Source organism: Labrus mixtus, chromosome 13, assembly GCF_963584025.1.
Source record: "Labrus mixtus chromosome 13, fLabMix1.1, whole genome shotgun sequence".
NCBI lineage: Eukaryota > Metazoa > Chordata > Actinopteri > Labriformes > Labridae > Labrus > Labrus mixtus.
The window spans coordinates 22,622,344-22,636,426 of NC_083624.1; the positions used below are offsets into that span (position 1 = coordinate 22,622,344).

Below are 14,083 nucleotides of genomic sequence, written 5' to 3' on the forward strand. Positions count from 1 at the left end.
TATTGTTAGTGTGAGCAACAGCGCTGTTGCTTCTACAGTATTGCTTTAGTAAGAACTGAAGCATTTTTATCTATTGAAATGACTAATCTTCTTTAAATTCAATCAATCCATTTTAATTAGTTAAGCCCCAATTCATACAAATGTTATCATCAAGAAACTTTACATAAACAGCAGTTCTGGACTGTGGTCTTCCCTTTAAATATTTACAGGGACCCAACAATAATCCAACATTTGCAAAACCCCAACGCAATGAACAGTGGTGAGGAGAAAAAATAAGAGGGTTGTGGTATTTTTATTATCACCATACCTCCTATGATGCGCTCAAACACATAACCACTGATGTATCCTGGGATTATTGGGTGTTTCAGGTCTTGGTACATCAGACACTCGGGAAGTCTGTTTGCATCCAACCACCTTTTTCATCCCTTCGTGATCTGACCCAACTCTTCAGATTTAGCACAGGAAAGGCATTGTACCGAGATAGCTGCTTTGTTTCTTTTTAATCAACTATCTGAGAAATACAACTTACAGAAAACACACTTTTTCTAATACTTAAAGGTCAACAATACATTCGATGAAACCTATATTGTCTTCCTTCAGAGCCTGACACCAACCCTGTCCGACCCTTTTCTCTCCTTTAACACACTGACTATAGGAACCCCTCGATGTTGACACAAGACTTAGGACATATTTATCTAATGATCAATATGACTCTCTCTATCAATACACAAATCTTCACTCTGTGTAGGACATTGCATACTGCAATTCAATGTGGTCCATAGGGCCCACCTGACTGAGGTCAAGTTAGCTACTATCTACCCTGATGTACCCCCCCCCCCCCGCCCCCTGCAATAAATACAAAAACTGTGATGCTGCCCTGATCCACATGTCCTGGTATTGCCCTCGCTTACAAAAATTCTAGAAAGAGGTCTTCCATACGATACCCTACTACCCTATTGTTGCCTTGTTTGGTGTAGCTGATTGAGACGTCCAACATCTGATGTCTGCAGAGCACCGTCTGTTTGCTTTTACTTTGCTCTTGGCCAGATGTGCAGACTTGCAGTGGAGGGATGCTACGCTGCTCACACTTGGCCAGAGTCTTCAGGATGTAATGTTCTGTGTCAAATTGGAGGTGCTTCGTTTCTCTGTTTCTGTTTCTCTGGTTCGGAGAAAACAAATATTTTAAGGCCTTGGAACCCTTTTTTGTCTCTGACACCACCTGCATGTGGAGGTTGTTTACTGCCACAGGATTCTGTTTATCTTTGTTGTCCTACATTTGACAGTCGGCCCAACCCTGGTGCCTTTTTTTTTTCTTTATTTCAAAAACTCAATGAAAATATTTTGGAGAGAAAATAAACATCAGACACCATCACCCTGGTGACCCAACTGAAGCTGATCAGACCTCGACTTGTGCCTGAGTAGCATTCCTCCAAGACTCGCTCCTCCTCAACCACAGCCATCTTGAGGCCCTCTCTGCTCCCTCTGTGCTGTGTTTGATGGCCTGCCTCTTCTGTCCTCCAACCTTGTCTTGTGGCAGTCTTCCACAAGGTCAGCATATCTGGCTTTCTTCATCTCCATTGCCTCCTCTGTCTGGCCCACCCAGGGAGCTGTAGGCTACAGCATTACCACCTGTCTTGATGTTTCTGACTCTGTCTGGTCTGTAGCGTGATGACTGGAGCTGTTTCCCCATGGTGACCACCAGCTAACATTCCTTGGACGTTGTGAGCTGTCCTGTTGTGCCCTCTTTTGTATTCTTGTCTTCTCTCTGGCCATTTTGAAGAGGATGGTTTGCAGTGCTGATTTGGGGTGTTTGGACTGAGCAATGGCTGAGCTGATGGTGGATACAAGGGTGGCTGGGCTTAGCCTTAGAGATAGGGTGAGAAGCTCAGATATCCAGAGGGAGCTCGGAGTAGAGCCGCTGATCCTTCACATGGGAAGGGGCCAGTTGAGGTGGTTCTGGCATCGAAGCCTCCTGGTCGCCTGCCTCTGGTGGTTTTCCAGGCACGTCTAATTGGGAGGAGACCCAGGGGTAGACCCAAAGCTTACTGTAGGGATTATATATCTCTTCTAGCCTGGACCAAACCAAAGTACATACTCAGTTCATAAAGATACTTATTATACAATACAAAGATGTGATTTTATTTTTACAAGGTTCCAACTATTAAGTTGAAAAGCATCAAATGAAAATTGAGACAACCCCAAAAAACCTCCTTTATTCCATTTCTACTGTGGATTTTGATGCATCTTTGTGTTTTCATACGCACACATCAGAATATATGTTTCACTCTCTGCACACAACATTGGGTGTTTTTTTGTGTTTCACGAAGCATGCACATTCAGTATGTTAATGGAATGAAATGGATTGCCCTCTGACTTTCTACTGTTCCCCCAAAGAGGTTTATTTTACACATAACAACCAAGCTGGCAGATCTTTACTTCCTCTGATTCGGACTCAGGACTTCTGCTCTCTCCTTTTTGCCGTTTCTGGTGTTTGTTATTTCTCAGCACAGCTCGGTGCGGTCGGAGTTAAAACACACTTGACATTTCCAATATTGTTGCACTACAAGGTCATAAATAATTCAGATAAGGAGGTGGGAGAGAAAGTTGTGGTTATCCAGAAACAAGAATTGGTTCTGTTTCTACCTGGAGTTTATTAAATACCACACTGGTTGTTTTCTTTGTGGGAGTTACATGAGAAGATCAACATCCGTTTCATCAAAGTGTATTTCTAGGGTTGGAAACATTAGTTGTGCACCATCCAAAAATGCTTCTATAAGCTTATAAGCTATCAGAAACACTACCATTGTAGATGTTTGTTTTACATAATCCACATTAAATAAACCCATCCAGTCCTTTGTTTGTGGTCTGCACAAGTGTTACAACACAGAAAAATGCTCTGTTTCAAATTTGCTCATTTGCTGTGTGTCGTCACAGTGGGATTCTGGAAAAATAAAAATACGCTCCCCTCCCCTGATATCTCCACCCATGGACTCCACCCCCAGCCAGAGAAAACTTTTGAGCAGGACCGCCATTATTATTCTCGCTACAGAGGAGTGACGTCTACTCAGGGGAGGCTGATTGCCTTTAAAGAGACACACACACCAAAACAGAGCGTTCTGAGAGAGCTGGTTTATACAGGGTCACAAACCTCCTCTGGTGCTTGATTCATGTTATATTTTGACCACAGCACAGATGTTACATTTAGACCATGCAGGACTTTTTGAAAAAATGGAAAAGGGTTATAATATGTCCTCTTTAAGATTATGGATTTAAAACTACTACAGTGAAACGTCTTTGGAGGTTATCCTTATCTCTAAATAAGTCAATGTCCGTATTTACTGATATCATAAATTAGGAATCATATTATGAGCCCTAAATGCTTGAAATGGTGTGGGGTTCTGAATGGTCAGCTGTATTAATGAAATTCCCCATTGTCTTTTCATACAGTGACACAGTACCCAAAGATCTGCTGCTGAAGGCCAAGCAGGACGGCTTCTCAGACCTGCAGGTCGGTCAGATTCTGGGCTCCACTGAGAGAGCAGCCAGAGAGCTGAGGCTCCTGCACGGCATCAAGCCCTGGGTGAAACAGGTGAGCATCACAGGGTCACCTTCTTTGAGCTTTCATAGCAGCCTGTCTGATGATGGACACCGCTAACTGAATGTTACTATTCAATACACACACACATATGTACTTACACCGAGAAGCTTTCTTTGGCCACAGATGTAGATAACAGGTGAGAAAAGAGATGTGGAGGACATTTAATGGCTGTTTTGATTAGATTTAAGTTTTGAATTTCTAGACCTTTGACTCAGAAATTACAAAGAAACAATCTAACTGCGACTTATGGGTACTAACATTCAGTAGAGATAAACATTTAATGACAACCTTTGTCAAAAATACATTTGTTATTAAAAAACCAAAAACCAATGTCTTTGGCCTTGCAATTTGTATTTGTACTATTATTAGCTGTAAATGTTTTTGTCCTACTTTTGATTTTATTTGTCAACGGCATGAGTTTCCTAGTTAAATAATGTCGAGTAACACACACACACACACACACACACACACACACACACACACACACACACACACACGTCTTCATTCCTCAAGTTGTCTACTGCGTGACACCAAGGCCTAGGTAGCCTGCAGATTGAACCTAACTGTGGTAGTTCAAAGTTTTTTCTGCATGTTTCTTGGCAATACAAATATGAATAGCTCTCTGAAACCTTAGAATAAAGTCATATCAAGTTCATGACTGATTTCTAGTGAATGGGTGAGCACAAATTAAACTTTATTTTTCTACAGCTGAATTAATCCAACTCCTTTTTTTTCTGATCCTGTTCCTCAGATTGACACCTTGGCTGCAGAGTATCCAGCAATGACCAACTACCTGTATTGCACTTATAATGGAGAGGTACGTGGTTTCTACCAACCAAGAAAATGTATTATAGAAGCATAATGATCCATGTATTTAAATGTATTAATAAAATAGTTTTCTTATTGAAAATACAGTTAGAATTACTATAACCTACTACATCTATAAATGAGGGACATCCAAATATCTCTCAGGCTAAAAAAAAAAGAAAACAGTTGATGAATTTGTATTTTATTTGGTGAAAAAAATATAATAGTCGTTATATAATAGAAAGATCTGTGTGGATGTCAACAGGAGTGTGTTATTAACATGGTTTTTATTGATCCTGTCCATCAGGAGCACGATCTGGAATTTAAAGACAAGGGAATCATGGTTCTCGGGTGTGGGCCTTACCACATTGGTAAGTCCAAAAAGAGAGAAGCTGTTCATACAAAGGCTTTTCTTTTTATACCAGCAATCAATGATAGCACTGCTGATGGCACCTAAATGACCTTATTCACCAACTGCCAAATGTTTACTGTGTGTTGGCCAAGAATAGAGTTAATTGAAATATGTGATCAAGCAGACGTTTGCGTTTTTTATGCATGATATTTAAACATTTTGACATCCTGAAATGTATTTGCTCTTGGATTCAACAGGGAGCAGTGTTGAGTTTGACTGGTGTGCAGTGTCCAGCATCAGAGCTTTGAGACAAATGGGCAAGAAGACAGTGGTGGTCAACCACAATCCTGAGACGGTCAGCACCGACTTTGACGAGTGTGACCGCCTTTATTTTGAAGAGCTGACCCTGGAACGCATCCTGGACATCACCCAACAAGAGGTTAGAGCACACATGGACACACACAGTTTCATACGTGTCAAAATCAAAAAGAGTATTAACATACCTTTAAATATGAAAGGATGATTTATTTCTTTACCTCTCCATGTAAATCTGAGACACTATTACTGTTGTACAGATCATATATTAAATTAGAAATATTCTACATCTTGTAATGGTATAGCGGTCTGAGTATGGGAGCATATCCCAGCATGTATTGGGAAAGAGGCAGGACAGGTTGGCAATCGATCCCAGGGTCATATTGGTGATAGTAGCTGCTTATATACACATGGTTTAATGGAATCTGATAATTGAATGATTATTCTAATACATTGCACTCAATACAAAGCTCCATAGAGCAGAGGAGTATTGATCAACTACTGAATGCATATGTAATTAAAGAAGTGAAGCATGGGAGCCGATTCACAAGAAGGGCAGACAATTGGAAATTCAACAAAAGGCAGTATTCTTTGCATATAGATTTATTGGACTTAGACTGGGACTCAGCATACACACAGTTGCATAATAACGATAACGGATCAGAACAGATGTCAACGATGCTGTGAAAAATAACCTCTCTAGGGATTCATATTCACACATAACTGGAGAAGCTTTAACAGATGTGTAGCTTTTACTGCAACCAACCCAAAAAGACTCGACCCATTTGAACCCTAATGACACCTAACAAAACCCTCTATTGCAGTACGAGAGAATGGGAAAGCTCTGAATGAGTCCTAATGGGGACATTAATTATGCAGTATTATAGACTCACCTAAGATTTAAGAGCTAGGATCTCTATTGTTACAGGTGAAAAGTAAAAAAAAAAAAAAGGTTTTAAAGGTAAATTGACCTTTTTTATTTTTTAACACTCATCATCAAATGTGGTGGTGCTTGCTGAATATTTTTTAAGGTAATATAATTTTAGGATGTATTTGTACATTAATCTGTTGTATCTCAAGGACTTTCTGACAAAGTCCTTTTTAAAGTGCTTTTTACTTCAGAATACTGTAACTGAAGAACTAAAAGAAAAATACAGATGAGGTACATCCTCTGAAGTCTGCTCATATTATTGACAAAACATTTAAACAGAATATGTTAACAAAAAAGACAAACACAATTGTGTCTGCGGGGACTTGGGTTGAGAACAAGGTCAGGAAAATTGGTCTGGTAGCTGGAGAGGTGCTAGTTCACTTCCTGAGCACTGCCAAGGGGCCCTTGAGCAAGGCACCAACCCCCAGTCTGACATCTTTCCATTAGTGCATGTCCATAGGATCCTTGTATGTGCTTGTGTGTGTATTTCAGCCTATGTGTGTGTAGCATGTCTCAATCCCTCTTGGGATCAATTAAGTATAGATAAAAATCATACATTGTTTTGAGTCAGTTTACTCTCATTGTTTTCTGTACCCTGATGTAAATATAAATAGAAGAGGTGATGTAACATGTATGACCAGGCATCCTGACCATGAACAACCTTATTACCTACTGCTCAGTCTGCTGTAGATGGAATACAGCTGATCCTTTATATTGCAAACAAACTCAAAAGCATCTATAATGACTACTAGACTGATATTTTCCACTAAAATGTTTCTCTGTATTTGACGGTGTTGTGTTTTTGCACACCAATGTCCATTGACTTTCCCTTGCAGAGGAATTATAATCCAGTTAAAGTTGCGATGGGATCAGGGTGTGATTAAGTGTTTGTTTGTTCAGGGTGAGAGCATTAACATCAATCCTTCTCTCACAGCTACAGTCCCCTCCGTGCTTTCTCTGTGTGTGTGTGTGTGTGTATGTGTGATAAATACGGCATTAGAGCATGAAGATAAACCCTGGACAGGAGCAGGAGAGCAGGCCCATGAATAATGAAGAGATACAACCTGGCATTACCATGGAAACAGCATCCCCCTTGGATCCGCTCGACAGAAAAAGGGGCTGCAAGCTCTTATTAAAAAGAGCTAACACATTTGTTAGCCGCACACATACATACACACTTTCCTGGTGGTAACATAACCTGTAGCCACACCATGATCAACTTGTTTTTGTTTTTCTTGTAATTTCATTGTGTGATCACAACCCAGAGTAAATGGAAGTGGCCACAGGTTTCAGACAGTTAATCTTGGCTGATAGAACAGGAGAAGGGCAGATCATCTGTCAAGTGGTAGACCCTCCTGTCAGTGGCGTTCTTCCACTTTTTGTTATGTTTATTAAAACCTGCTGTTCTATACTCTTTCAACAAATATACCCTTTTCTTTTCAGAGTTGCACTGGCAGCATCGTCTCGGTAGGAGGTCAGATCCCCAACAACCTGGCTGCCCCCCTGCACCTGAACGGGGTCAATATTCTCGGGACGAGCCCCCTGCAGATCGACCGGGCCGAAGAGCGCTCCGTCTTCTCCAGTATACTTGATGACCTTGGGGTGGCACAAGCCCCATGGAGGGCCCTCAGCTCCCTGGTGAGATAAAAAACACTATTTTGTGATATGGGTTTGGAGAATATGCTAAACCAATATATTTTAGGAATGTGTCCATGTGAGTGTTGCAGAGTGTTACCTTGATGTCAGTGTCATAGTATTACTCAGGATAGTACTCCACCCTGTCTTGTGGCATGTTCAGGGTGTTTGTTAGTTTAAACATGTGTTTTTAAAATACATTCCAATCTATTTAAATTTTATTTTCCAATTTAGATTGAAGTTTTCAAATGTTTATTGTCACACACTGGCTCAAAGTAAGTTACAAAGAAGAGGTGTCACACATGACACAACGTTTACACAAAGTTAATTTACTATAAACCAAAGTGAAAACAATCATCAAATATGTAACTCTGATAAGTCAGTCATGAATGCGATGTATGGTGGAGTGGCGTTGTGCAATGCAAACAAAACCAAACCAGCTGGCAGAGGCCTGGGAGGAAGAGAGGAGAGCCACACTGGGGATTTGGCTTTTATGCCCTGAGAGCAACTTAGTTGGACTAGCCGAGTCCTCTAGGAATAAGGGAGACAGAACCGATTAGTAATAGTCTGTTTATAAAGCTAAGGCAGTGACCGTCACACACAAACAAAACGTTGGATTTTACACTCAAACTTCATTTTACTGTTTTAGCAAATAAAATGAAAAATTATGAGTTTCTTGCCCTTAGAGTTCATGTTGAGTTAACTTCTGTTAAACATCACACACAAGGTCAGATTTTTTTAATGCATAATTAGGGCACTTGCACTTTTTCTTGCTTTATTATTTTTTTATGATTTGTAGACTTTTTTAGTAAAGGGGTTGTACTTGTGTTGTTAGTAGTGGAAATCGGAAACTTTTTGAACGTCTCGGAATCAAAAGCATTTTTACTAGGTCTTGTCTCGGTCTCAGACTAGGTTTAAAAATCAAGACTGGTCAAGACCACCACTGATAGGCTATTTTTTTCCATGACATTACTTTGATTGGTAGGAAAACGGCCCTTTCTTAAAGAACAAATAACTTCAATTCATCCATAATTTGATTCCAGGTGTTATCGTTAAAGTAAGTGACACAACTGCTGCACACAAGATTATGATTTTTCTGTGATATTTATGGTGCAAGTCTTGTCTGGGTTTCGCCCTGCCTTGGTCTTGACTCTGTCTCGATCCCTAAATGTCTCGGTCTTGTCTTTGTCTCGGAGCACTCAGGTCTTGGAATTGTTATGGGTCTTGGTTAGTTTGGTCTTCACTACAACACTATGTTGTACTACCTAAAAGCCACACCAAACTTTAGCTTCCTGCCCTTAGCGATAACCTTTCCCTACTCGTTTTATTATCTGTAGAGCTTTCTTCCTCTGAGAGGCTTTGTGCCCCTCTTCTTACTGATGTGTTAAGCGATTTTGCGTTTGGCCCTCTAAACTAGCTCGCAGCTATATCAAAATAAAACACTCCTAGGCGCCTCTGTGGAATATGTAGAGCACCGAGATGCGTCTGAAATAAATCTCTTCCATTACAGTTTCTCATGTATTCATGAACCACTGAGGAGAGATTAAACGTTACACACAGATAAAGATACATTTCCCTGACAAGAAAAAAAAGGTTGATGTTATTGGGCTAAACTACCTCCAGCAGGACGTGATGAGGTGCTTCTTTGCAGCTCTGGGAAGCTGTTTTTTTTCTTTTTTTAAATCGTACTCTACCTGGAAAGTGAACAGCGGATAATGATATATAGAAAAAGGCTCGATCGGCTGAGGGATGTGGAGGAGAGAGAAAGAGCAATGATGATGATATGAAGCAGCAGTAGGAGGAGGACATGCAGCCTTGCTTTCTTTGCTACACACTGTCCATGACTCCAACCCTTCTTCTTTCATTCCTCTTTCAGGACTCTGTGTACTTACACTCTCCATTTTACACTTTTAATTAGTTCTGTGATCAGTTTAATAGAGACTGGGTGAAATGTGGCCACTGTGTTATATGGTGTTATAACGACAAATATGAGGATGCGTGCAAACACACACCTTTGATTTAATATGGATTCTCTGTGTTCTGTGTGAAGTGGCTCTCATCGTACACCGTCCTTATATGAATCCCAACAGATTCACTCAGTCACATAAAGACTAAAATACAAATCTGACCGGTGTTAGGTGATGGAACTTTAAAAGATCAGCACACATGTCGTTTTCCTTTCAAAAAAAAAATTGACTAAACACTTTTTATGTTGTCCAGAATGGCTTTGTGCTTTACTGCTGCTCTTTGTAATAAGTTTTCTTCTGTGTGCCTGAAATGGTTTTTATCTTGGAGCAATCGAGTGTGTTTACTTTTCAAATCTCACCAACGTCTGTGGAGAATAACAGCAGGAAATTTTCCATTTAGATTTTGTGGCCAATAACCTTTGAAAGTTTTATGTCTACACAAAATATTTCCACTCATTCACCAGCTCACTGGCTTTTTATATTTTATCATCTGAATTTATTTTCTTTTTAAATACTTAACACACAGGAGCGATCAGACAAAGGCAATAATTGAACGCGACTGGATCAGACATGTATTGATTTCTTTAGTGTGACTGAGCTTTTACAAAGATTTCTGACCTCACTATAGTTATATTTTTATCACCATAGTGATACATCTTCTCTCTCTGCCTTCACAGGAGGATGCTTTTACTTTTGCCAACCAGGTGGGCTATCCCTGTCTGCTGCGCCCCTCCTATGTTCTCAGGTAAGAGTTAACACTCATCTCTGACAGTGTATAAGATTATCATATCAACTGTCTCTTAATAATGTATGAAGTGGCTGACAGGTGTAACGATTAAAACAATAAATATCTCATTTTATGTATTTAAAATTAGGTGCTTAATATTTTCAGAATCTAAATCGTTTTTTTTTTTTCATTTTTCATTTCAATCATGACAATAAGTGCTCTTTACTCATGCTGCAGCTCATTCAGTTTTGCAGTTACACTTTTGTCCAGCAGATGTCGTGATGAGACCTCGTGTTTAGCAGGGCTATGTCACTGAAAACACACTCTTTGGACTTATTAAGGCTTTACATGCAAGTGGTGGTGCTTTTCTTAGCACAGTGTCAGTTCTGAGTGTCATGCACTTTAAAGTGACTAAGAATCAAATGTATAACATTCAGCAGAATATGAACAGATGGTATGCGTGACTTCCTCTTTATCTAGAAGTAGCCTCAATTATAGCTTTCGTTATTTAGATGATTTTATTGTTGGGAAATGTTGAAGAAGCAGAGCAGGATTTTCTGGAACCGCTTCACCAACTAACAAGGTGCGTGAAGAGTGAAAAGCTTGAAGAGGTCAAAATGCTCCAGCAACACTTGTAGCATGAAGATCAACTTTATTAACAAATTAATTTGACGCGTTTCAACTTGTAGCCTTCATTCTATTGTTGGAAAAAGTTAACAGGACTCATGAGCCTCTCCTCTTTCTCTGGCATTAACATGAAGTGAACCTGTTGACTTTTAGACAGCACTCTGATTTCTAGTCATATTGTTACTAAAATCAATACTTTAAAAAATAATGTAATTATTAACTCTGCCGAATAATTGCTTTGACCTGCCAACACTGCGAGAAACTGTTCAATGATATGCACAAGAAATTTAGACAGTTTGCAGAACTGGTTCCTGACTACTCAAGAAATCTAAGTGACTTCCTGTCAAAGTAAAACAGCCTCAAATATGTCTGACACATCTTAAAAAATGTTGATGCAAAAGCAGACATGAATAGTTAAGAGTGAAATCAACGGATCTGTAGAATTTCTGTCTGCTTATAAGTGAGCCTGTGTGGCTGAGAGATGTCAGAAACGCTCTCTCTCTCTCTCTGTGTCTCTATGTCTCTCTCTCTCTCTGTCTGTGTCTCTATGTCTCTCTCTCTCTCTCTGTCTGTCTCTCTGTGTCTCTATGTCTCTCTCTCTCTCTGTCTCTCTCTGTCTCTCTCTCTCTCTTTGTCTGTCTCTCTGTGTCTCTATGTCTCTCTCTCTCTCCCTGTCTGTCTCTATGTCTCTCTCTCTCTCTCTCTCTGTCTGTCTGTCTGTCTGTCTGTCTGTCTCTCTCTCTCTCTCTGTCTCTCTCCCTCTCTCCCTCTCTGTCTGTCTCTCTGTCTCTGTGTCTGTATGTGTCCCTCTCTCTCTCTCTCTCTCTTTCTTTCACTCACTCACTCTCTCACTCACTCACTCTCTCTCTCTCAACCAAACATCTCACTCTCTCTCACTCACTTGAAATCCATCAGGTTAATGCATTGTGATATGATTGTTATGAATATCAGTTGAATTTCTTTCACCTTGGGGACGTGATGGAGAACAAGTGTGTTAGACAATTGGCTGAAATGATGAATATAAGTTAAAAAAAAAATGGCTGCAGAAAATTCTTGAACTTTGAACTCATGAACCTTTTTCACCTGTTTTTTTCTTTTAAATGGCCATAAAAAATACACAGGTCATACTCTGTCATACCAAAAAGTTATAATGCAACACTAGACACGACAGTGTTGGGTGAAAGTTCACCATATAACCCACTACCTGACTCATTAAAATCATATAGTGACATGGAAAATAACATGGCAAACTGTATCCACTGCACCGTTAAGTTTGCATGAGGGCAGTTTTTTCCTCTCTTCCTTTAAATATCATCCTCTTTAGAAAGGAGACTATTACTAAATGTATTTTAAAACTAACAATGTTCCTCCTGCTCATCTCAAGTCATAGGCAGTGTCATGATTTAACATTATCCTGTTATGAATTAAATCATTTTACCATTACTACACAATGGACAGTAGTTTTGGTACAACTATTAAAACTAGGGGTGCAAAGGAGTACTCGTTCATTAAATAATAATCGGTTACAAAAAAAATGTAATCGATAATCGTTTTATAGTCCACATTTTTGTAAATGTTTCTTGTTGCATTGTGGGTTCTAGGATAGGCCTAATTCAAAACAGAAAAAAGGAGCACGAGCGCAAAAAGAAAATAGATGACAAACAAAGCGCTGATAAAGGCTCTGTGCTGAAACGCGTCCGTTGTTGATCCGTACGCTGCTACCCTAACAAAAATATCCCTTTAATTAACCCCCCTATGAATTCACAATGAACAAAAAGTCCCAAACAAACAAAATATGCAATATGATCTACAAAAGTTCAGTTCAAATTGTCTTTTTAGTCCACAGAAAAAGAAGGACTTTCACTTTGCGATTACCACTTTACTCCGCTAAACCAATGACGTTTGATCATCCAGGACAGAGCAGCATAACTAGATGTTTTCCTATATTTTGGAATTTTAGATGATTATTCTTTTAATAACTACAAAATGGAACAACCTTATATGGAGAAATAGCTCATACCGGACGGACGAGCGAGATTGAGTGAGTGTCATGACGCACAGAGGAGAAAGATGAAACAGACAGACACTTTAAATAGTTCACCTGTTCTATTGTAACTTCATTTACCAGAGTAAAGTGTGCTCTACACTGCAGACTGTAGTCTCTGTTAACAGAATGTTTCTGTCAAAACAGCTTCAACGTGCGATGAGTGCGCATTGATGTCTGCATGTCCGCTCGCCACACTCACTGCTCTAATTATGTGTTAAAACGGTCATAAGATACGTCTGTGTGAATTTTTATTTGAGGTTTGCTGTCTGTTGAAGTAAGAAATGTCATATTTGAATGTTAATACAAAGGCATCTTACTAACAATTATTAAAATCCCGAAGATTCAAATTAATCAATAGATACAGTCGGCATCGCGTCATAGTTGGGGGCGGGGCCTCCTGTGGGGGAAAAGAATCACAGAAAAAAAAAAGAACTACAAAACGATTACTCGAGTACTCGCTTTAACAACGGGAAGAGTAATCGATTAGAGAAAATTTTGCATTTCTGCACCCCTAATTAAAACGATTGCAAAATCACAAGTACAACACTATTCTTGTGACACCTCAGCTGTTACAGACAGCAGCAGTATAAGCTAACTGAATGGTATGGAATTATATTTACCGTAAATATTTTTCAGATAGCTGACTCTTTTTTTCTAAGGGGTCAAGAGTGAGCCAGCACACAGCCATTTCTTTCTCAATAAAAATAATAAGGCACCTTGCATTAGATTTTGTAATCAGCAGGACTTTTTTTCCTTAATGGTTCATGTGGATTTCAGAAAACAGACGTGCATAAACTAGGTGGCTTCTAGATCAATGATATGCCTCAGTTCAAAAGCATATGAATCTCCTATGACATGACGGGTTGGTATTCGTTTTGGGTTTGGACATACAGTATGTCTGCCCATGAGCAGCAGACAGCTAAGGAATAAACATGTGACCCGAGCCTGTGGCCTTCTCTGTCCTGTTTCTCTCTGCTCGTCCCTATCAAACACAACGAGAACCCAGCTAGCAGTCTGGAATCAAAAACAACAACAAGCACAACAAAACTAGCCTAAATCTGTTGTATTTTAATGACT

The 14,083-nt window shown here is 39.7% G+C and overlaps 1 protein-coding gene across 1 annotated transcript in view; it reads left to right on the top strand.

Annotated features, from left to right (window-relative positions):
- cps1 (carbamoyl-phosphate synthase 1, mitochondrial) overlaps positions 1–14,083 on the top strand; it is a 55,702-nt gene that overhangs the window by 22,487 nt on the left and 19,132 nt on the right. Inside the window, exons 22-27 of the mRNA XM_061054218.1 lie at positions 3,448–3,589; positions 4,350–4,415; positions 4,713–4,776; positions 5,015–5,196; positions 7,447–7,641; positions 10,283–10,350. Coding sequence (XP_060910201.1) covers positions 3,448–3,589; positions 4,350–4,415; positions 4,713–4,776; positions 5,015–5,196; positions 7,447–7,641; positions 10,283–10,350 — 717 coding nt within the window. The remainder of the gene's footprint in view (positions 1–3,447; positions 3,590–4,349; positions 4,416–4,712; positions 4,777–5,014; positions 5,197–7,446; positions 7,642–10,282; positions 10,351–14,083) is intronic.